Source organism: Pseudorca crassidens, chromosome 7 (assembly GCF_039906515.1).
Source record: "Pseudorca crassidens isolate mPseCra1 chromosome 7, mPseCra1.hap1, whole genome shotgun sequence".
Classification (NCBI taxonomy): Eukaryota; Metazoa; Chordata; class Mammalia; order Artiodactyla; family Delphinidae; genus Pseudorca; species Pseudorca crassidens.
Genome location: NC_090302.1, coordinates 12,160,910 through 12,185,874, shown reverse-complemented (window position 1 = coordinate 12,185,874; position 24,965 = coordinate 12,160,910). Strand labels below are relative to the sequence as shown.

The window sequence follows — 24,965 nt, the reverse complement described above, 5'->3', positions numbered from 1 at the left end:
CATATTATTAAATAATTTATAAATAAACTATTAACTAAGTAAATTATCTTCTGACACTGCTAATGCATTATTTGGCTCCCAACCTAGGATATTTACAATAGGCCCAATTCCACCAACAAGGAGACTCTCCGACTTAAAAGGTTTCCACTGGGCGGAGCCTGTTTTGCTAGAGAAGAACCTGTCCCGTAAGGGGCACTTGGCTGTTTGATCAGGACTGGAATGTACTTGGTACTAGTCAACTAGACCTCACTCAGCCTTTTATAGATGCCGAAGCCACATTCAATGTACATACAGATTCTGTATGGGAAAAAAGTTGTTCCAGCAACCTTCAAAGTTAGCAATAAAAAGAAAACTACTACTTAGAGACAAATATAAAACATAAACTTCATTTTAATCAATCTATCTATCTATATATATATATCAAGTACAACCTTAGCACAGAACATCTAACACATATGAAATGCATTTATGGAATGAATACACGTAACGAAGAAGCAAATCCTTTTAAAAATATTTGGCCTAACCCTCACATCTTTTAAATGAACTCCATGACGGTTGAATCAGGTGGGAAATAAATCATCTATCTAATCTGGAAAAGAAAGATGAATTGCCTTACATCTGTTGGTCTCTGCACACCAGGTATGTACCATTCTGAGTCTTGCCATAATTGATTCTGCAAATACTTAGCTTAACTCAGTCAATTTTATATTTTTCCATAGTTACCTTAATAGTTTGGTTTTTTTCATTTGCTATTGCTTTTTTTTTTTTATGGCTTCTTGCTGCTGTTGTATTAGGGCATACAACACAGATCAGAGATACTCATTTCTCAGAGAAGTCTCTCTCCTTGAGAAATTGGCACTTGGATCCTCAGCTTATGTAACAGCTACATATAAATGGGTCCTACCGGCACTGTTACCAATCTTGCTGCTTATGAAATTCCAGCACTTTTTGCCCTGACGTAAAAATCTTCTTAGGTGAACACTTCCCACCACCAAATTCTTTTATTTAAACAGGTAAGTGTGTGTAATTCGCATATACGTTATAAGTTTCTATACACATACACACACTTAACTCAAAAGTGAAATGTCTCTCAAAGAGAAAGTAATTATAAGGGTATTAAAAACAAAATGCTGAAAATAACTATTTCACATTTAGATCATTAAAAATGTTAAAGTAATGTGATGAGATAAGACCTAAGAGATCAAATACATCATATATGATTGTCATATATGCATGTTGTGTTCATCGATTTTTAATTTTCTCTTTAATCAGAAAATAAAAGCGCTTACCTTTGTATACTGAGACCACAGCTTACAGTCACTATATCTCAGCCTATTTTATACAAGTGATATGGCTACGAAGGTCCAAGGAGAACGAGAATAAAGTGAGATAAACGTGCTGAAAACTGCTTAAAAGTATTAACCTGAAATACACAGAGGATCCAACACCAGTTTTAAAAATACATTAACGAGGTATTCCCAGCTCTTCAATTAATAATGGTGAATGACTGATTCATGATTTTCAAACATTCACCCAAATTTTAAAAAAGAAGAAAAGGCTAATACCAGCAAAATCTATCAGTGGTTTGTTCCCCAGGTTAACAATTTGAGAGAGACTACAAACGACTCCAGGAGCCCTGGCTTCCCCGCACCATGCACTGCATCTAGTCAGCATGAGGTATGTTGGGAATCTACTGGACCAATTACCTTGCACAAGAGATGGGGTGCTCCCACAGCCTCAAGAAACATGGCTGCAGGCCACCTCCCTGGCTGGGTGCCAGCCCCCATGCAAAGAATATGGCTTCAAGGAGGACCCCTATGTCTGAGGAATTATAATAGCGCTAACTGACGCAGTCAGGAATGCAACTATTCAGTTTATGTGCTAAAAAAGTTTAAAAACTGTCAGAAGATAGCACAGCTCATACACTAATTCTAAGTTCTACATTGGTTTGTAGACTCCCCGACGAGAGACTAGGCTAGGAGGGGCTAAGTATATCCAGATATTGCTAGGTTTCCAAAGGAAAAGTTTTCAGACAGACACCGTGGCTCTGAATAAAGTATTGCTCTTCTTTAAAATGCTCATTCACTGCTTTCCAAAAGGAGGTGTCAGAGTGCTGTGTCTGAAAGCTGGAAAGCCTCAGGGGGTCACATTGCTCTTAAGACTAAGACATAGAAATTGCCATTTCAAGCCAGACAACCTGATGGTTCTAGAAGTCAGAGAAGAAATCTTGAGGGCCCAAGTGAATAATAAATGGTGCGACGCTCAGAGGCTGGCAATAGGGGCTGTCAATGAAAAAACCACCTACAGTGGAGAAAAGAGCAGAGAAGCAAAACTTTATGTTAATTTCACAGAATTTGGTGAAGCCAAAAGCTTCATTTATATTTCTCTGCTCTTTCAGCTGTAAGTGGAATTTTCATTACAAAATGAAGGGGTGGGAAGGGTAAAGGGGGTGGGGGTAGGGGGAGGACACTTAATTCATTACAAGATTTAAACAGTTGAACTTGCATGGTTACCACTTCTAACAAAGGACTGACAGCTCAATTATTTTAAGTAAAGCAGAGAAATGTAAAAGTTTGCAGCAACTGGGCAGGTTTACAACATGGTTAGTAACTTCCAACAAACAACAACAAAAAAAAAAAAAAAAAAAAAAGACTTGGTAGAAACCATTTGAAATGACTGCCATCATGTTGGAAAACAGCACAGCTCCATTTTCACCATTATAGAAGGGTTGAGTTATGAAGCTGAGTCAGCTACTTCAAAAGAATTTTCTAAAGAGAAATCTCCAAAGAGATTCCAACTTGGAATGCAAATTTGACAATCAATTTCAAATAACAATACAGCTGCAGCTGCCAATTAATAGTATTCCAAAAACAAAGAGGACTGTTTGTAAATATTTAATTAATAAAAAATGGACACTACCAGCCATGCTTTTTCTTCTCAGTGATGGCTCTGTTTCATCCATAGGTCAGCAAAACGAATCAATGAAACATGAAAACTCCCAGCTGAGATGGGCCCTCTTGTGTACGTCTAGCCACTAATGCACAGGATGAGAATGGTAAGTTCACAGCTACTTCCAGCAAGTGATGAGGTTTTATTAAAGTATCACCCACCACTAATAAAGACAAAAGGTCAAGGAGCAGCAGTAACAAGCATGGTGTAAAAATTTTATTTCTGATAAGTAACACTAACATTTGTTTTAAACGATCTGTTTCATTCTCATTTAGCGGTCCCAAAGAAATCTGGTACATAAATTTGCCGTATTTTGTGAAGCCCATTCTCAGCGACGGGTACTGTTCAGCTCCAAAAACCAGAAATGAAGAAAGACGAGGAAAGCTAATTCATACTAAAAACAGACATTTTTAAGACACAGAACTTGTAAATATCAACATGGGACCACACTGTTGCCTTCATGGGGGCGAGTACCTTAATAAAACCATTACCTTCTAGTAACATCATAGGCTTCCAAACAAGGTGAGAATGCAAGTGGAAGACTTAGGTCTGCACCCTTTACAGAACAACACAATGTTACCAACTGATCATTTTTCACCAGCTTAATCAGGTGTCTTAAAAAATAAATGCTGACCCATGGCTGAAACCTGTCACTTTTCACAGCAGCACTCAACAAGAACTGGGACAATCGAAGAGCAAGTTTTTATGGGGACCCTGTTGCTGCTTTAGATTCTGATGTAATTGAAGAGGATAAGAGACCCTTCAAAGAATCCCAGAAAAATCGCTAATCTTCTCTCTGCATGAAAAAAGCCAGGGAGTGAAGACAGTATCTTACAGAGTGAAGAAGGCCACAAGAACAAGAGAGGGTGATTGATCAATTAATTTATTATTTTTTAAAACTTGGAAATTCGGAAACTAAAATAATCACATTCCTCCTTCCCCATCTCTGGGTAGTGCCATCATTTTAATAAGCAATGCTCAGATAACAGAGTAAACCTTTATCATGGGGATGCCCTCGTACAGCAGGAGTACAAAGGGCTTACAAAGTAAATAGACTGTGGCTCAAACTAACAATCGCCTTTGCTTTGTTTTATCAGTTTGGTTACAAATGAATGGGTTTCTAGGGCTAAGTTATTATTAGTTTTCAATTCTTTATAATTTGATACCAAAACATATCAAAAATAATAAGCTAAAACAATATTCAAACCCATATTTTATTGGCTTTAATTACACACTTCAATATTTACAAAGTTAAAGTTTAAATGAAAAGTCTCTATTGTATTAAAAAAAAATAACTACAGCCCGAATTAACGTGCCCTGGGGCAAATACATATCAATCAGCTAAGCATCAGTGACTGCATCAGGAACCAGGCAGTACTCTGTGTTACAACAAAGCAGTTTATTTGTGATCAGTGTTTGAGACTCTATACATCCTTCACGAATTTAATTTTACATAATCTGATACTCCTCTTAAAACTTAAACTTTGAACTGCTAGACTTATTTCCCTAGAACAGAAGGGCTGGTATAAGTTATTTTCCGGAAATGAGGTACCGTTTCACAGAACTAGTTTCTTTTTGTTTGTTTGTTTTCAAGTTTTAGAGAACTAAATTTGCGTTTGTTAAAATCAAAAAGTAGGAAAGATGTTCTTTACAAATAATTTTGATCAAGTATGTGTTCAAAGAAAGCAGGATAAAAAGGCTTTTTCTCTAACATTCTGTATGTACTGTATTGTTCAATAGGAATTAGCTTCTGTCATTTGCTAAAAGAATGAGTAGTGGGGAACAGGATATGTTGGGAATTTCATAACGGGTAACAGAACCATTCTCTTGGGTAAACCTACAGAGAAAAGAAACGGAGAGGACTCCAAATAAGTTTAATAATCCAATAAAAATTTCAGGTTAAAAAAAAAAAAGAATCTTACAGTAATTATCATTAACCTTTTCCAGATTAGTCAGTCAACATGTACCATTATGGAAGAGGCCCACAAACTTTGAAGTTACTCTTAATATTTTCCACTCAAAATTAAGATGGCTACATCATAGGAAGAAGGATATTCAAAAAGGGATTTCATCTGAGTGAACTGTCATGAATTATAAAGCTCAAAAGCAATGCTATTGATTAATATTCTGAAGTGACTCTCAATTTGGCACATCACATATTACAGGAGAAACAGGGACGGTCAAGATTCACAGCACAGCTTTCTGTGCAGGCCTCAGATCCCCAGAAAGACAGTTCCAACTGGAGCCGTGACCAGGTGTTTACCTTGGCTACTGCCAATATTGGCATGGCAAATCTGGAAAGATTAATTACTTGCTTAATTTTGTAATTAATGAGTTCTTGTGGCCTCACAAACTTCTGCATACTCAAGCATGATTTGAAATCTGATCCTTATTTCTATTCTAATATTTAAGCTCTGGAGAAATCACAAAGCAGCAACAGCAGGTACTCGAGGGCACCAGATGATCAGAGGGAAGTTACCCCACATGCAACAGCTTTACAAAGGCCAAAAGACATATTTACCTTACAGCCAAAAGAAAGCATCGTTTTAGTAGGTTGGCATCACAGTAACATTTAAAAACCAAATCTTTTATGTGAAAAATGGGGGCATTACATTTCACCAGCTTTGGAAGTCAGTTATATGGCGCATGGGAGCCTTCTGAAGGGGGGCTCAGAGGCCGTGGGGTGAGAGCATAATGTTAGAGAGGGAAGAACAAGAGAGAAAAACTAAAAAGACAGGAAAAACGTGAATGTGCCTTAGAGCCTAGATATACAAGTGTTTTAAAGAAAAAAATTAAGCTGTAGCAAACCTGTACTAAAGAACATGGGACTTACTATGTCTAAAAGAAAGACACGGACTTCAGGACCTGCCCTAGGAGGCAGACGCTTTGGCTCTCACACAAGACATATTACAATGAGTCTAGTGAGTCAAAATGTATTTGGATAAACTGACCAGACCTAATTCACAGGAAGGATGAGGTGGTCAGGGTATCCAGAAGTTGGCTGAATGGTAAAAGCAAATTGCCAAATCAAAAGGAGCTAGAGAGCCTGAATTCAGAAGGAACTCTAAGTGATAGCATATTCTTGGATGGGGAGGCCCTGGCCAATCCTGAATGTGTCAGTGGAGACATTCAGTTAAGGAAGAAACTCCAGACTCTGCTCTCAGCCTTAGAGGAAACTCACCCCAAACGTCTGAGCCTTCCAGCTTCTCCACATCTTTCCAGGATGTAAATTATCTATCTTAATGGGGAAAGCGGTCAAACTGTTCACTTTCTACTTATTTCTACAGCTAGGAAATCAGATGAAGCTTCAGTTTAGCAGTGTCTTAAAGACCCATAATTTTCATCCAAACAAAAATGGGAAAGCTGATGCATGAAGAGAAAAAGCATAATGGAAGGTCTGAGGCTCGTGTGGAGGACTAACGCCACAAGTAGCAACACAGTCCAGGGCCTTCTCTTCTGTGTGCACACACACCCAGCCTGGGGTCGCACTGCTGCACACACACGTGTGCACCCGCCCACTCTTACACTCACATGCATTCTCTCACATGTGTGCACACACACTCGCGCTCTTTTTTCTCTCAACGACAAACATCCTATAGATGGCCAACTCTATACCACACAGCACCCGAGTTAGGAAAAATGCCTAAGAGAGCATATCACTGACTCCAAACCTACTGCCTCCATTGCCACATAAACCTCATTCAAAAGTTATCCAAAGGGCCACTGAGGTTCATTTCCGCATCTGCCCTTGTTTTTTATTTTTGGAGGGAGAGGAGCTATTCCTATGATTTTCTCACTGTACTACACAGACCTTCTGCAGTAGGCACTTCAGTAACTGCTGCAGATACCCCCTCATCACCCTCTAGGACCTGTTCACTACACCTCTACAGAAAAATTCATGAAAAAGGATGACAGCTATGAATTTGAAGTGAGCACTTCCTATCTCTAACTCAAATCACCTAGAGTTCACAAACCAGAAACTTAAATGTAGCTCTATAACTGGCAGGCAGCCAAGCTAGAAACTGAGTATGGCCCTTCAGTAGCCTTTGAATGGAGTGTAAGTTGGCTGTAAGAAGAACTACTTAAAATATTTAATTTCAATATGGTCAGAAACAGGCAATTAGAACAAGCAGTCCTTCAATCAGGCAAAGCAGAGAGAAGAGCAACTCCAACCAAACCAAGAACCACAAGGTTGTGGCATTTTCAACGGGAATTTAAGTTGGGTCACTAGAATAAGTAGGTCTGAGATCCTCCAATTCATTTAAAGAAACCCTAGATACAAACTGCGCTTTGGACTGCTGTGCAGAGTGGCTTAAGAGGAGAAATCAGTAAGACGGTGTACATACCATAGGCAGGGGCAGCTGTGCTGTAACCATATGGTGTTCCATAGCCTGGTGCAAAGAAGGAGAAAGCACATCAGTCCAGGAAAAAGGGCAGAGTCAGCGCCAGCCCGATTCACAAGGACCACCCGGCCCGGCGCCTTGGGCTCCAAGGGCTCCTTCCAGGTGCTGGCTCAACCAGAACCCTTCCCAGAATGGCCCGAGTCCACCGAGATTCCTCCATGCCTATGCAGAGTGGAAGTTTTTTACTACGGCCTACCAAGCTCTCCTGACCTACCAGAATATCCTGTTTCTTTCTCACTACACTTACCACATTGTATTATAATTATCAACCCTTTGTCTGTGTTCCCCCCTAGAATGGCAGAGACTCAAGTCTTATACATCTTTGCAACACTTGAACCTAGCAGAATGTCTGGCATATAGTAACCACTCACACATTTAATTTGTTCAACAAAAGAATACTTAGAACCACTCAAGTTACCAATTTCTCACAGTTGGAAAATAGGAATTTCCAAGTCTTTTTTTCAGAAAGCAGTGACAGAGCAGGCTAAAGCCTCAACTGCCACTGAAGAGGGCGCACAGATCAGGCTGTGGGCTCGAGGGCAAGGTCCATGTCTTGTTGAAATCCGAATTCTGGGCCCCAGCACAGGGTCTCTCAGTAAATGTTGTTAAAATTGCCATTAGCATCTGGTGCCTATGAAGAAGGCTCATATTATCAATAAAGTACAAAGAACACAAAAGTTTTTGAACCATTTAGTTCTGGCACTAGTTTCTTATATGTCCTTAGATATGTAACCTCTGAGTTGCCACTTTCATCTATAAAATGGGAAACCCTCCAAGCTACTTTATAGTTTTAAAGGGATTAGAAATACTACGTTAATAGAAATGACAATCTTTAATCTTTCAGTAAAATGACTTTAAAACATATAACTACTAAATCACTTGGGTAAATCTCTAGGAAAAACTGGTTTCTAAAATAGAACAAGGGCACAAAATCTACATGGGCCCTTCACATTGTACCCAAAACAAATCAAGCTTTTTTACTTTACAGCCCCTTTTTCTATAATCATTTCTGCCGCTAGAATGATTTTTTTTTTCCTTCTTCTCTAGCTGACCAACTGCAACTCATCCTTTAGGTATCTATCACCTCCTCTGTAAAGTCCCCCAGGCTTGCCATTCACTTTGCCCACCCCATGTCACAGCTTGCATCATATCACACGGTACTTTCTCAAGTGTCTGTTCCTACCCCATGTGACCCCGAGCATTCACAGGGGCAGACGCTAAGTGTTGGTCATCTTTGAATGCTCACATCTAAATCTCTTGTTTGAGATAAAACATTCAAATATATGTTGAATAAGTAAATTGCTTTTGGGGACTAACTGAAACATTTTCTTAGAGATAAAGTTTTTCACTTTTTAGTCTATACTTAAGTCATATAAAACTGCGGGTTGTACAACTTAGTCTTTAGTGCTCACTAAATCATATATTTCAAGAGGACACAAGGCAGCTGAAATAAGCAGTAGGAAATACACAGTAGGAAAAGTATCAGAAGCCAAAAAAAAAAAAAAAAGATTAATGCTTAAAAAAGAAGGCTGTATATCAAATCTATTCCAGGAAAAGGTAGCTGGTTGGCTAAGGCTACAGTTTCAAACGTTTTACCAAAACCTCCTTAAAGAGATGAAACTATAACAACTAAGCTGGCCACTAATGAGGCCACTGGGGTTCTAATCCTGACTTCACATCTCACTAAGGTGACTCTGAATTGCACCTGCTATTTAACCTCTCTGAGCCTCAGTCTTCTGCAGAAACTGATGGCAGAGGAATGTAATTAAATAACATATGTAAAAATACTTACTACACTCCCTGCTGCACAAAATACACTCTGCAAATGGCATATAGCCTATTCATAATCCAAACTGACCTAATCTGAATCTTCTCTAGGCTATAAAAGAACTTCCTTTTTAAAAGCTCCAGAAGACAGGCCTTTCACAGAGGTCAGTGCAATGATGTAAGAGAGAAGCTACTACAGAGCAGAGAGGCAGACAGCAGGATTCCTCTCACAATCACTGCCACTAGCTGATGGCTGCTGACCCCTCGGGCGTAAGGGAAACGTCCCATGGCCCAGCAGCTGGACAAAACTGGACGAGCACGTCACCAAAGGCAAGAGGGTTCACCTCAGTAACCTGCCTGCTACTGTTTAATGAAAGCTGCTTCCTTTAAATAAGACATGAAATGAGGCAAAAATAAATAAATAAATAAATTTCCATAGAAATAGTGAGATGCACAGAAAAATGTCTTAATTTTGGACACACAAAAAATACCAAACTGTAACCACCCTCTTACACTGTCTTTCAGCGCTCTCTGTCTCCTTCAATGGTGCCGCCATCCAACCTACTTCCTCCAGCATAAGATCCTGGGAGGGACCTGAAACCTCACTCTGTTTCGTTCTCCACATTCAATCCATCAATTCTGCTTCTGAAGTTCTTCCATCTGCTCACTTCATGACCCCCATCTACTTCCCTACACCCCCTGGAGATCCCTCCACGGCCTCTAGTCTAGTCTCTGAGCTTACAAAAACCTTCTACTTTGTCTTGGCATGCCGACTTCTATCCTTACAAGCCATTCTTCATGCTACAGAGAGTGATCTTTACAAATAAAATCTGAAAGTCTTATCTCCTTACTCCTCTTAGAACCCTTCACGACGTCCCCCGTACTTAGGTGCTAAGACCAAAATCCAAACCACAGCCTCCAGGACAGGACTGAGCACCCACTTTAGCCCAAATTCCCCCCACCCCCTCCCCCTTCACCCACACCCAGTGCTCTCCACACTACAGACATGTTGGCCTCCTCCTAATTCTTCAAATGAGCCAAGTTCCCTCCTACCAGCACCATAGGGTGCTGATGTGCTATTCCCTCTGTGTGAGGTGTTCTTCTGTCCCAATCTTCTCTGAGTTAACCCCTACTCATTCTTCAAAGCTCAGTTCAAGTGTCACATCTTCAGGGAAACCTTTGAGTCCCCGACAGACTAGACCAGGTTTCTCTGTCACGTTCCCTCACAGCATCGTGCCCCTCTCCTTCATCACAGCAACTCAGTCAGTCGTGAGTATCCCATTAGTGTGTCTCACCTTTAGACCAAACACTGCAGGAGAACAAAATCCATGTCTGCTGTGTGTCAAAGCAGGCACACAATATTTGAATAAGAGTACACATTGTTTATATGACACATCTTTGAGCTATGCCCCTACTGGGATCAACTTCTAGAAGCTTAATTCCAAAGCCACATCATCCACAGAACTTCCCAAAAAGCCTATTCTAAGTCTTTCTTAGAAAAAAAAAAAAAAAACCACAACCTAAGTGAACTTCTTAAGAGTGTTATGCAAAAAAATAATGACAGGATAAGACCCAATCTTTATGACCATTTCATCTTGATCAACAACTACTAGTGGTTTAGTTGTCAAGTTCAAAGTTCCATACTTGCAATATTACAGAGAATTTGATTTTCATGAGACAGAGGTACAGCTACTGCTGAGATGATACAAGGATCAGAAGAGAAGGCAAGCAGAGCGCATCTTTTCCCATCTTCCTCAAGCCATGTGGTGAAATGGAAAGAATATAAACTTTGGAATTAGAAACACTGACATTCAAATCTTTGCTCTGCTGTTTACAAGACGTCTCACACTGAGCTAGTTGCCTTACCTCCCTAAAACTTAGTTTCCTCACCCAGAAAAATGGAAAATATTTCTACTTGAGGAAACACTGTGAACATTAAAAACAATTAAGTGAAATCATTTATATGAAAGTATCTAGTGTATACTCAGCTCTAGATAAGTAAGTTCCCCCTTTCCTCTTTTTGTACTTCTTTAGCCCCTGATGGTTCCCCAACATAGAGTTAAAGAAATGCTAACATCGCCAGGCTTCACCCCAATTAAGTAGCTCTTACCAGCCATTTTTCTCACCTGTGATACCCAATCTGTCATCTATGTCCCCACCGAATACACTCTGCTCAGGTATCCAAACTCCCAATCTGTGGAATATCTTTGAGCTCATATCTCATTGTCAAAATATGTCCCCTCAACCAAGCGCAATACTCCTCATCTGTCACCTCCCTCCAGAAAGCCTCTAGTCACTCAGCAGATTCCAGGAGAAAACCTGTAACATTCTGTAGATTCTCTTCTTTTGAAATTCGGTGCACACCCATCCTATACCCATATTATGTTTCCAGAAACCCTGTATAACACTGGAAAATAAAGGAGAGGCTGTTCTTGGAACTCTGGCCCAGAAAAGGAGGCAGATGTCTCCCAGGGTGCACTGTACCTGGAGCTATGTAGCCAGGAGCAGCTGTGGCCCCAACAAAAGCTCCCCTTGTTAGAGTTCCTCTTCCTCTGCCCCGAACAGCTTGGACTGCTGCGGACACAGCTGTATTCACAACACCCTTTGCCTGTTAAAAATAACACATTTCATTACTGAGAGAAATAAGATCATCTCATCAACTTTGTAATGTATAACCTCTATGAGAAACTTGAGCCTGTACATGAGATTAGTCGTCTATGACCTTGAACCTTCAGTTTATAATCTGTAAAATGAAAATGACATCTATCTTACAGAGTTGTTCTGGAGAAGAGCTGGCACACAGAAGTATGCAAATAAATTCTTCCTTTCACTTGAGGGTTACCCAGAAAGAGTTCGTTTTCTGCACACAAATTTCAGCAGTCAAATTACATCCAAAGTCATTTTAGGCCTGACTAAAGCAATTACAGACACTTGATACCTAGGTTCAAAATTTACTGAATTCTCCCCCAGCAAACAAAAAAATAGCACAACAAACCACGTGGAGTTAGCTGTGAACCTGAATGGGGTTTAAAAAAAAAAAAAAAAAAAAAGGAACTAAGACAGGAAGACCAAAGGTGTGGATGCCAGTTCCTGATGTAAGTAACTGAGACCTCAGGAAGGTCATGCAATTCTGTGTGTATGTGTGTGTGTCTGTGTGTCTCTGTGTGTGTGTGTGAATCACCTCTGAAGTCTCTTCTTGCCCTAAAATGCTATGGGACTCTGGTAAAGTCACATAATCTCTATGGGAGTCTCCCCAATAATTGCAAAATGACAATTATGATACCCATTTTGTTTTCCTTACTTCAGAGTAGAAAGAGCAACTGAGAAAATAGATACAAAGCTCTGAAAAGTAGAACAGATAAGGACAAAGAGTAACGGTACACAGGGCTGCTAGAACATTCTTTTCCAAAACTGAAAATTTAAGAAATAAGAAAATATCTAGTTTTAAATTACATATTATATTTACTTTTTAATATAAAGATGCTATAAAAACTCAAGCTCATAAAACTGCTAATACTCCCTGCTATAACCAAGCTGCAGGGAAGGAGGTGCAGAGCCTCAAAGGCATTGTACGATCAAGTCAACAGCATCTCAGACAGCTTAAATAGTCAGTGCATATACACATTTATCTCTCACTGAAAAAATCCTAGGATAGCCTCTGTAACTGGGTAGAAGACAGTTTCAAGGTCGAATGTATCGTGCACAGAGAACAGCCATTTTTTCCTTTTGGCTGAAAAAAATCCAACCAAAATAGACTGCTTCTTGGCTGTCAAGCACATTGAACACGTGAGTTCTATAGCTTTTAGTATGGAAAATTTCTAAAAATGAGTGAACTTCATGCGGGCATTTTTTTTTAAAACACAGCTTAGTCAAATGCAGTCAGAAAGTAGTAGTCTGGCAGCAGCAGAGTGACTCCACACAAAGCAAGCTCATGTCTCCTAGAACCAAACCTAACTACCTAGTAAGTATCTGCACATAGCACAGGCTTTTTTAAACACTAAAATTAACTGACCCATATACAAGATGTAACGCATGAGAAAAACACACCAAAACAAACAAGGCAACAATTATCCTTCCACTAATTTAGAACATATTCTAGGAAGATTTTAGAAAAAGAAAATCCACTTATCCTCTCTCTACATGTGTACCACTGCAATTTAAACGCTTTATTTGTATTTCATCTCAGTAAAAGTTCGTTTTCTTTGTTTATATTTTGAATTCTAGAATATAAGCAGTGTTTACTATAGTAAATACAAGAAGTTTAAATTAACACAAATTTCTAAGGTGGATATAATATACAATAGGAGCATGCCAATGGTCTTTGGAAGATGAAGAACCAGGTTTCAAAGGGAACCCTTACCGTCAATTAGCTATGTTACTACAAGCGGTATCTTAGCGTGCTCAAGCCTCATCTCCTCATCTATAAAATGAGAGCTATTCTAACCTCTTATAATGGACTTTGCATATGCATATTTAACACAGAATCTTAAATAATCTAAGCTTCCTTCTATTAGTCTAAACATTTTTACTTGACTTGTTCCTATCACATAATATATTCAGACATTATTATACCAGTATTCTCCACGAGGGAGAGAATGTGTCTTATAGCTAACGTATCTCCTTTTCCCTCACAATCGTGCACATGGTATATGTCTAGAAAATATTTTTGAATACGTAAATGAATGGATAGAAGAATCTGTTATTCAAAAGCGTGCAATTAGGAGGCCATCTTTTCTTACTGCAACCCTTGTTACAATCCTGGGCCTTTAGCAGCTCTGGCATTTCCAATGTCGGTAATGAACAGAAGCAACAAAGGGTCAAGTTCTACTGTGACGCCCTCAAAGGAAAACCCAAAATAAATAATGCAAAAGGACAAAACTGGAAAGGAAATGGAAGAGCACCTGCAGACTCTGATGAGAGTAAGCCCCAAATACTCTTGGCAGCTTCCCTAAACTAAACAAATGCTAGTATCTCATTAAAGTCCCAACCCTCCAACACTCTACCTCTTCAAGAATGACCTAAATCCCCCAAATAATGCTAATAGTCTCTATTTAATAATTTGCCTAAAAGACCACGGAACAGAGAACCACTAATCATATTTCTATTATTCATGATCAAACCCAAAGCAAAGGTTGCCAAATCCAAGAAAAAGAAGTAACTTTAGAAAAACCTGAAGGGCCGCAAAGACAGGAAAGGAGATTTAATTCTGGTAATATCTTTCAAAGGTTTAATGCTTAACTCATACCTGAGGCATAATCTTCTTTTTCTTATTATTTGCTGCATTGGGTCCAGAAAACAGCTTCTCCAGGGCAGCTAAAGCTGCACTTGCCTTTGCCACTTTCTTATTTGGACCTGCACCTCTGAATTTCTGTCCATCTACTTCTACCTAAAATCAAGAACAACACTCTGCAATTATCCCATGCAATTCCTCTACGTAGTTTTAATTTAAATGTGTCACAACACAGAAAACACCAAAAGTCAAACAGCACCATGAGATTTGACTCAGTCTAAAGCTTTTTTATATATAAGCTGAGGATATCCTATGTCTTTGAGGGGAAAAATAAGGTTGGCTTGTATCTAGGTACACACCTCCATTACAAAGCGTTTGTCATGGCTTCCACCAGTCTCCGAGATGAGTTCATACTTAAGACCTCTTCTTTTTTCATTGAGCTCCATTACAGGATTTTTGCCACTTGCTGTGAGGATAGGGCCCTGAGTTCTTACCTAAAAGGAGGTTCAATCAAGTAAGATTTTAGAGTATTAGATTTCTTATTAATACAATTATACTACGTCTCCGTTGACAAAGAGGCTCAAGAATTGTACTTTAAAGCATTCAGGGGCTAGGATGCATGATCACTTCTGTATACAAATGGTAAAATATCTTTAAAGGTATAGAAATTCTACAAGCAGTAAACATCACAGTAAGTCATCTGGCCAGCCTGCCATGGAAGCAGGCTGTCTCAACAGATCAGTATTCAAGAGCAGTGTAGCCTTGCCATCACATGGCACTCCAGGGTCTGATTTGGGGTGTTCAAGATCTAAGAACAATACTCTAAATGACTGACAATGTAGGTAGAACAGTTGAGACTCACATGGCACCTGAGCATTCATTGTTTTTCATCTTTAGGATTAGGAAGAAATAACTCTCAATTTGGGAGACGGAAACAAAATGTGCCTACACACCTCTCAGTCTCTCTAAAGAGATTTAACGGCACCTAGAGTAAAAACAGTAGGCTACAGACCATGAATTCTGAAATTTAAAAATAATAAAAGCAGTCATTCTCGGCCCTCAAGGAGCTAAAGTACAGAAGGAGGGATTGATCTAATCACTGTAAAACAATGTACATTATAGAGCCCATGTATATTATGGAAACATAGTACAAGGAATCATTTTCTAGGGCAAACAGGATAGTTTTCCTGGAAGTGACATGCAAACCTGACCTTAAAAGGTAGGTACCAGACCATGAGAAGGAGGAAACGAAGGAGAAGGGCATTCTGGACACAAGAAACAGCCATGCAAAGGCCCAAGAAAAAGAAAGACCATTTGTTTGGGAAATGGCAAGAAGTTCCATTTGGCTGTATTAAGCGAGTGAGGAGAGGAAAGCAGAACCAGATTAGAAACACTCTTGATGGAGCCAAATCATAAAGGACTTCAAATGTCATGCAAATGAGCTTCGACTTTATCATGGACAATAGGGAGCCACTGAAAGACTTAAATCTGGGTAAATTCACGATTAGACTAGAAAACTGCTCTAGGAGTGGTGGAAAGAACTGACATAAGGATAAGACTAGAGGTGAGGAAGAGAAGTAATTCACGTAAGAGTGTGAAGGCTCAAACAGAGAGGCTAGCACCAAAAATAAAACCAACCACAAAACACCACAAAATTTTAGAAAGACCCAACGACTGAGCACTTTTTGAGGTTAGAGAGCATGTCTGTAATTCTATCCCAGTAATTGCTCAAGAAATGCTGAACAAAAATGAATTATTACATATAATAGGATTTTCATGTATGTAAACCTAATGGACAGCAAGATTCTCTCAACATACTCTACACTGATTTAATAAGTGGTTGATGCTATAAAAGTGAAACACTGGACAATTTTTAAAGACAATTTTAATAAACATTCCTGGGTCTTTTGCAATAAACCACTTCTTGAAGAGTTTTTAATAATCTACATCTTTTTAATTTCAAGGCAAATTTCTGGAGTCCATCTTTAAAAGGTAATGAGTAACTTCTGAAACTATGGTAATCACTCCCTGCTTTCCAAATCTGAAATCACTTTATAAAAATGAGTCAAGATAAAAATATTTGCGGTTCTAATCAATTATTACTATTTTAATGAAGAATAAGAGCTTTCTCCCCTCCCCATTACTAGATTATACAGAAGCAAAGCAGAGATGGATTCACAACCAGAACCTCCACATACTCTCGTAACAGCTATTAGTTTAGCCCACGCTGCTCTCTTAATTCCCTTTGAACTAAACAGTCTGTACCTCATAATTAATGCGCTCTTTCTCTCTTACTATTTACAACACTGCCAGCAAACCATCTTGGCCTGCCTGTGACAACCACTTATGAATGACTGGTCCTCTCTAAAGCCAGGGCCATGTCTTCTATCCTCCACAGCATCACATGAGGAGTCAGGCATGGCTTCCACAGGCCTCAGCCCCATCAGTCCCCACCATACGGGCCTACCTGGTACTTCTCAAACATTTACTTTCACAACTCCAGATATTATACCTTCTATTCCTTGGCCCAGAATGCCTTCTTTCCACCTCTTCCCCACATAGCAAAATCCTACTCATCATCTCAAACCAAGCTCACAGTTTACTCCCTTTGATTTTACATGTGTGTACATTTCATAATCACATCCTCCTTTGAGATTATACATTATTAAATTCATTTTGCAATCACGGTGCTTATCACATTACATTGTAATTATGAGCGTATCTTTTGCCCTTCTATCCTGAGAACATCTTAAGGCTCTGGACACAATTTCTGCAGCATCTAGCAGTAAGCAGGTACTAAAAGGGGAAAAAATTATAGTCCACTAAGTCCTTGATAGATACTCATTCTTACAAATGACATTTTTTTAAATTTAATGTAAGCTCCTGCGGTTATTTAAAGCCAATTTTTCTTATGTAGAATGTAATAAGCAAGGGCCCCATGAATTCCCAAATAAGCCGTGTATACTCAGTACTTGGATTTTTGTCTCGTTCTATTATCTCTGACAATACGTCATAGGTCAGGACTTGCTCAAGAGTCTGAGGAACATACTAAATCAGACGCCCTCTTTAGGGCTGGACCAACTCAATGATGACCCCACTGACCCCCATAGCTTAGCACAAATTTCGAATAATTCTAAATTTCCCCATTAGATTTTTTTTTAAGTTTGCAAACATACATGCATACACATATTCATTCATTCATTCATTCGTTTATAGCACAGCAGCTTGTGGGATCTTAGTTCCCCGACCAGGGATGGAACCGGGGCCCCCTGCAGTGGAAGCATGGGGTCCTAACCACTGGACCGCCAGGGAAGTCCCTAGATCTTTTTGTTTTTCACTCTTCAGTTATTGTTGACATTCCTGATACATTATGATTGGATACATTATGACATTCCTGATACATTATGATTGAAATGCTGGAAGCAACTCCCATGGCCAGCAAAGGAGAAATGCTAGTTAAATTAGGATACATCCATGTGTTGTACAGTATACAGTTATGTTTACAGCGATTTTTAAAGTTAAGTGAAAAAACAAGATGTAAAACTATATGAAAATATGACTGCCTTCATAAAAAATACACATAGAAAAAAGGCTGGATATAAATAAAGCAAAATATTAATAATGACTGCCTCTGGAATACATACACTTGTATATGCTTTTGATTGTCTCATTTATACTTCTCCATACCTCTCAAATTTTTGACAATGAACATACATTACTTTTTTTCCAAGGAAAAAAATATATAAGTATACCTCTAAGGTACTGGAGGTTTCAGTTGTAGAATTTCCAGTATTATTGCTTGAGTTTGAAGACACTGTTTCATTTTTGCCTTCATTATCTGACTTTTCATCGGAACTCATACATTCAATATCTGCATCAAAGCCCGTTGGGTATCCCATTGCCTGCAGTACCTGTACAAATTACATTAAGATTCAGTTTTATTCAAATACCAGACACCACAGAGAACAGATGAAATATTGAGAACAGCAGTTTCAAACCCACAACATTTGAAACGGTGAAACACCTTGCAGAAAGAGAAAGATGGTGCTAAATCTATAAATCCTCGGTTAAAAAAGTTTTACCTACCAGAGTGTCACCGTGGAAAATGGGGGAAACCTCCTCAGAGTATTTAGGTTTAAATAACGGAAAACAGAAATGCAAACCGGAGGCTACCCTGGGTTCATTTAATTTGGAGATGAGAGGTAGAGAAACAGAATAGCCAAGTTCAACCAGTGAGGTGAGGGGGAAAGTAAAATCGCACACTATGAAAAGTACACGAGGCTAGAAAGGAAAACACCTGATGTTCTAACTCTTTATTTCTCCTCTGGTCCTCAGTTTTCCAATTTGCAAAACAGGAAGACTGATTAATTGACCTCTAAGTTCTATGACTCAATCCAATAGGGGAAATTAGCACAGAAGGGAAATCAAGGAGTTTTCTTTGCCTTGGAGCCAATATGCCTGTTAATTACAAAATTACATCTCAAGCTTTCTACTATCCATCCCTTTGGCTCTCCACTTAAAACCATAATCGAGACTTGAAAGAAAAGATTCAGCCTCTAGGTTTATTCTCTACCACTAAGTGAACCAGGAACAAGTTTAGGTTTGTATCTCCATCCCTGCCTCTCAAGGCCCGGTTACATTATGGCTTCCCCCAGTGTTCACTCTTCTTATATTTCTACTCATGCCTGGCATTTCTCATCTTTTTTAAAATACAGTTTTCAGAACAGTGTGTGTGTGTGTGTGTGTGTGTGTGTGTGTGTGTGTGTGTGTGTGTGTGTGTGTGTGTGTGTGTGTGTGTGTGTGTGTTACACCTTTTAATATCTCCTTCCAGGTTAAACTGCTTTTTAGATGTTTGCAGAAGAATATGTGCACTAGCATTTTTATAAGCCTCTATCAAACTGGTTGACATTGCATTGTCAGTTACTGACTTAAAGGTCTGTACCAGAACTAGGTGCCTAAAAATCCCTATATTTGTTTTAGCTTTTGACTAATGTTTAAAGTTGCTGGAGTGTAAAAGCAACAGCATATTTCTTTATAATCCCAACTATACCCAATAGGTGTCTCAAAAAACTGTTATTGGCTGCCACACAAATGAGTAGCCAAACAGTCTAGCCTTTATAAACAATGGCATTCTGTACAAAGGATTCTGCCAATATAAATAAAATATTACTCTAAACAAAAAATGGGCAGGAGTAGACTTCTGTACCTAGAGAACTTGAAATTAATTCACCCAATTCATATGGAGAACCTGACATTCTGTTGAACGTTTCAAATCGTAAATAAATTCCTTATATTCATTGGGAGTAAGGCCAAGAATACTTCTGTAACATCGTAAGTTCTAAGAGTACTCAGGTAGGACTTCGCACTAAATACACTAACATCGTTTGCCTATACCCTTGTCAATATTTATAAAGAAAACACCTTCTCCACTGCCTGAGTCCTGCAAATATGCTCTCCCTAAGAAATCGCGTCTCAGAAGGAACAGTTATCGGTCTGGAGTTAACACCAGGCTAACACAGGCTGCAAGTCAAAAGCCAAGAGTCCCAAGGAAATTTGATTTGTTTACTCCAAAAAAAACTAAAGACACAGTTTCCCAATTTAATACAGACTGTTAAAAGTCTAATGTGAATTATTTAACACCACTTCTCTCTGCCCTTTCCACGCATATCAGATTCATTTATTGTTTTTGTAGCAACATATTTCAATACATTTACAAATATTTTATATAACTGATGGATAATCTCAAAGGATATTAGAAGTGTACTTGCAATACAGCACAACTAACAAAAAATTTTTAAATTATTTTTCTATGAACATATTCTAAGATTATTAACTAACATATGCTACAGAAGTAAAAAGAAAAAAGTATGGAGTTTTTGGACCTATAGAACCAGTTTGTTTGGAATCAATATTAAGGCCATGATTCTTCCTGCAGCATGAAGAGGGGCCTATAAAATATGTCCCACCTCCTTTCATGCAAGATGCATCCTCCTATTAAGGACCATAACCCTCTATTTACTTTACCATGTTGCACCATGCAATGTTTCTGCCCACCTTCACCATTTGACTGTTGGTAAAAAAGGATATTTTACTCTTTTCCATTAAGTTTGAATCCTGTTTTATCTCTGATTATAATTAACACTTGTTTCTGCAAGGTTAGCAAAATGATGACAATTGATGAAGTTCTATAATGGGCACATGGATGTGTACTGCATTATTTTACTTCGTGTTTGAAAATTCTCATAATAAAAAGTTTAAAAAACATATATTAAGGCCAAAAAAACTGGTATACCAAAGAAAAGTGAGCTTCAAATGTCTGGCAAACAAATCAAGCCTAATAAACACATCAACTGAGCTGAAAAATCACAAAATGATTCTTGGAAACAAGGTGACTGGAAAATCCAGGGTAACCATGCCTGTTTTCTCCTGGAGAGGGGTTGAGACTGAGAAAGTTGATACCCTCAAAGACAAGGGGCCAAGAGTGAAAACATGCAGCACACCCTACCCCATGGCTCTCCACTCAGGAGAAAGTCATACTCGTGGCTTCCGCACAGTAGAGAGCCGATGGCTCCGGAACCTCTGCAGAGGGGCTTTACCCCTTGTCCCCTTCAGCCGATCTTTTCCCCACAATGATTAAGATTCTTTTCATGGAATATGGCTGATTATGTCCTTAAAGGTGTCCTTTGTGAGGGACAGTCAGGAAAAAGGACTAGAGGAGGAAAGGGAAGACTGGCCACTAATCTTCATCATTTTAGGGTACGTGCTGCTGGGCAGCCACACTCCTCCTTCTGTTCTTATGTCATAGACAGTGAATTGATATTGATATTTCAAAAGCTTTCTGGGTCAGATGCTAGAGAACTTAGATCCAAATTTGTGACTCATTCTCAGCATACTTTACAGCTAAGTTATTAAACTGTATTTTTAGCCTTATTCCTAAATTCACTTTTTCCCTCATTCTTAGTTTTCTTTCTCTGCCTCATTTTAAACTCATACTATTTCAACATACTTAAAAAGTACCCCTTTTGTAAACAACATAACATATTGTTCTATAATTTTACAGCTTAGTTATTATTTTTCTGCATTGTGCTTATTACTACCTGACAAATAATTGACCCATTTGTATATCCCGCTGTCTTTCTCCCCATTCTATCCTCACTAGAATGCAAGCTCCAGGAGGGCAAGGACTTTATTTTGATCACTGCTGTATCCTTAGCATCTAGGATAATGTTTGCATCTACATTAATAATACTTGCAAACTGGAATGACTATGAAAACAGACCAATTACATCTTATGTCATACTGTAACATAACAGAACTTTTCTTTAGTGAAAAGTAATCTTCCATCTACTTGATCTTTGACATTTTCGCATTTGTCTGCAAGAGGTCAAATGTAGTCATGGAGAGATTCCAATATTTAAGAATTTTCTATAAACCTATATGCATAATTGACTGGTTCAATCGTGGACCTTATTCTCTATGGAAATATTCTGAAATACAGAAAAGGCACCACATGCAAAAAAAAAACACATTAAATTTATTTATGACAGAAAAAATCTGCAAACAGCAAAATATCCAATGATAGGGGAATGTTTAAACAAACAATAGTACATCTATATCATGTTAATCATACAGCCATTTAAAATTATTTATGAAGATTTTAATAACATAGAAAGACACTGATGACATGTGAAATGAAAAAAAAAAAATCAGAGCATAAAACTACATATACACTGTGAGCTCAACCTAAAAAAAAGAAACAGAAAAGGACTGCAAGTATATACTATATACAAATATTAATGAACTGCCTCAGAGATAAGCAACCAACAGTTTTTATTTTTACTTTTTTGTGTTTTGCAAATTTTATATGATCAACCCATTTTATAACCAAAAAAAGAAGAGTTTTGTGATCCAGAGGTGACAAAAGACTGTATGTCACTGTCATTAAAATCTTGAAAAATTCTGTTAATTTACTATAGATAAACAAGCACCTTATTTACAACATAAAATAACAAAGCACTGTTGAGTAAAAGAAATACTGTACCTTCACTGCTACGTGAAGTTTTGCTGTTTTCTTGGATGGTCCTGAGGCTTCATATGTTGTACCATCCACATCTACAGACATTGTGAAGACTGGGGCATGGACAGGGCCAGACTGAGATAAGAGCTTATATTGAAGCCCAGGCCTGATCTGATTTAGCCTCATTAGTGCATTCATAAGGTCTATTGCTTTGCTATCCAGAACTGTAAGAGAAAGAGGAATAAGATCAGAAGTTAAACCATTTTGCTTTAATCTATGTTTCTGTAGGTTCCTAGTGACCACTATAAATTCAGATTTTAAAAAAGAAATTTCAAAACGCACATATAAATTAACTTCACTTCGTAAGTAATTCTAAAACTACTGCTTAAATAATTATGGTAACATCATTGTAAAAGTAATATGCATTACCATAGCTATACATTAGTTTTAGTTTGTCAGTATATTTTAAGCAAATGATGCTTGGAAACAAAAGTTATTCAATCAGTTTCTTAAAACTCCAATTCAAATCAATCAAATCAATCACTTTTTAATTTTTATTTTCCTGAGACATAAATCCTTTCTAGTTAACATCTATAAGAATAAAGATTTTACACACTTTTCCTTAAGTTTCGTTTCATCTTCTTATTGGGATCTTTATCATCCCCTAATCCATCTTCAAATGGCCTCTTCAGAGCTGAAGACCCAGCACCTAAACAATTGTAAGAGATTCATTATCAGTCAAAACAATGATTCTACTTACTCTACCAAATGTACCTAATATGTTCAGGAAGGAAAAATCTTAGGAATCACAAGGACCATAAGACCCTTTCACTGATAAATTAAATATTTATAATCTTGTAACAGCAAAAAGTTTTAAGTGAATCTTTATGAAACAATATTATCCCTTTTTATAAATATTTATTTTCCCATTTATTCACATATACACATACAAATATCTATGCATAATATTCACATCTGTATATGCATAAATAGAAAAAAGTCTGGAAAGAGATGTATCAAAATGTTAAAGGTGGTTATCTGTGGCAGTAAGATTTATTTTCACTTATGTCTCTTCAAATATTTCTATAAGTTCACATTTATTATACTATTAATTTTTAAAGTCCACATGTTAAATATTCTGCTTATGGAAATCTGATTATTTCTCATACTATGACATATTCTTCTGTCTGCCTGTTCAAATTTCTATTCAAGATTTTATTTACAGTTCATCTTCCCCATGAAGTTTTCTTCAGTTTCCCTCTCATCTCAACTTTTTAGAAGAGTTTCTATGGTATCAGAAATATAAAGTGTCATACGTAGTCTTGTGTCATTGCCTATTTCATATACAGAGACCTTGTGTTTCCTTAGTGTTCCATGAAGGTCAAAGATATTTTCTCCTTGTCTGTATCTTATAAACTATCTAACGTAAGACTCAGAAACAACATAATGGGTATGGAACAAAAACTAACTGAACTAATATTACTCAATTTCTTAGATAAAGCAGCTAGTTAATAATGCCGTCAAGACATAAGGCAGGAGCTTTGCTGTCCAAGATAAAAACAATCAGAGAAAAGCTCATCAACCTGTCCAAGTACTACTTTAAAGAACTCTGTGTTTTCAACGTAAAAGTTGGTTGTCGGGTTTTTCCTAAAGGAAAGTTATGCTCAAAAGATTCATGCCATAAGATTTCCAGATACTTCTTAGTGAAACCTTGTAATAACACTGAGATTAACTACATATTCTCTGATCATCAAGATTTATTGTCCCTTGGGGTAAACACTGACTTCAGCATTTGCTTGAGTCAATACTTACCACTCAGGTCAATCAATCTTGATGTGCTCTCTTCAACAGATGGCAATATCTGCTTATATGTGCTTAGTATTGTATTTCATTTGCATTACATAAAACTGTGAGTTTGCCAGTCTCCCAGAATGCAGTCTTTAAGAGATAAAGTTAAAAAGGAACAACATCTATTCAATCACTCTCCCACTCATTAAGTTACATTAAAAGCTGCTCCCTGATTGCCTGGAATTCACCAGCTGGCTTAGACGTATGGATCTATTCTCTAAATCCTCCAGCTACGTGAACAGTGCTGCATGGATTAAGCTTCATTCTACCATCCCTGCCCTTGGACAAGGGCTGTAAAATCTGGAGCTAATCATAATAGTAATGGGGGGGAGCGGCGGGGTGGGGGGGGGGATGGGCTTGTGTTACAAAAAGCAAGTTGTTTTCAACATCTACAGTATCTAGAAATAAGAAGTGACCATTTCAGAGGCAACAATTTTTAAAAACAATACGTGAAGGCTTACCATATGCCTGGCACTGTTCTTAATACCTTATATGAATTAATTTATTTAAGCCTCACAAGCACCCTATGAAGCCTGTACTTTCATCATCCTCATTACAATTTTATTCATGTATTCATCCAGCAACAAATATTAATAGTTTTTCTATGTTCAGGACAATTTTAGGTGCTGGACATCTAACAGAGAACAAAACAACGTCCCTGTTCTTAAAGAGTTTGCATCTGGTGGTGGAGACTAAGCCCAACATGTCATATGGTCCCGAGCACAATGGAGAAAAATAAGAGGCTTACGGA

General features: G+C 38.1%; 1 protein-coding gene across 10 annotated transcripts in view; it reads right to left on the bottom strand.

Moving 5' to 3' along the window:
• Positions 1 to 372: 372 nt before the first annotated feature.
• The window catches only part of STRBP (spermatid perinuclear RNA binding protein), a 134,712-nt gene continuing 110,119 nt past the window's right edge, over positions 373 to 24,965 (bottom strand). For 4 of the 10 annotated variants that reach the window (XM_067743371.1, XM_067743372.1, XM_067743374.1 and 1 more), the window contains exons 11-18: positions 22,983 to 23,075; positions 22,391 to 22,590; positions 18,102 to 18,260; positions 14,709 to 14,843; positions 14,365 to 14,505; positions 11,604 to 11,727; positions 7,296 to 7,340; positions 1,464 to 2,301 (exon numbers count right to left, since the gene is read on the bottom strand). In XM_067743371.1, coding sequence (XP_067599472.1) covers positions 2,207 to 2,301; positions 7,296 to 7,340; positions 11,604 to 11,727; positions 14,365 to 14,505; positions 14,709 to 14,843; positions 18,102 to 18,260; positions 22,391 to 22,590; positions 22,983 to 23,075 — 992 coding nt within the window. In that variant the 3' untranslated portion in view covers positions 1,464 to 2,206. The other 6 variants (XR_010944863.1, XM_067743376.1, XM_067743375.1 and 3 more) reach the window with 6 other exon arrangements.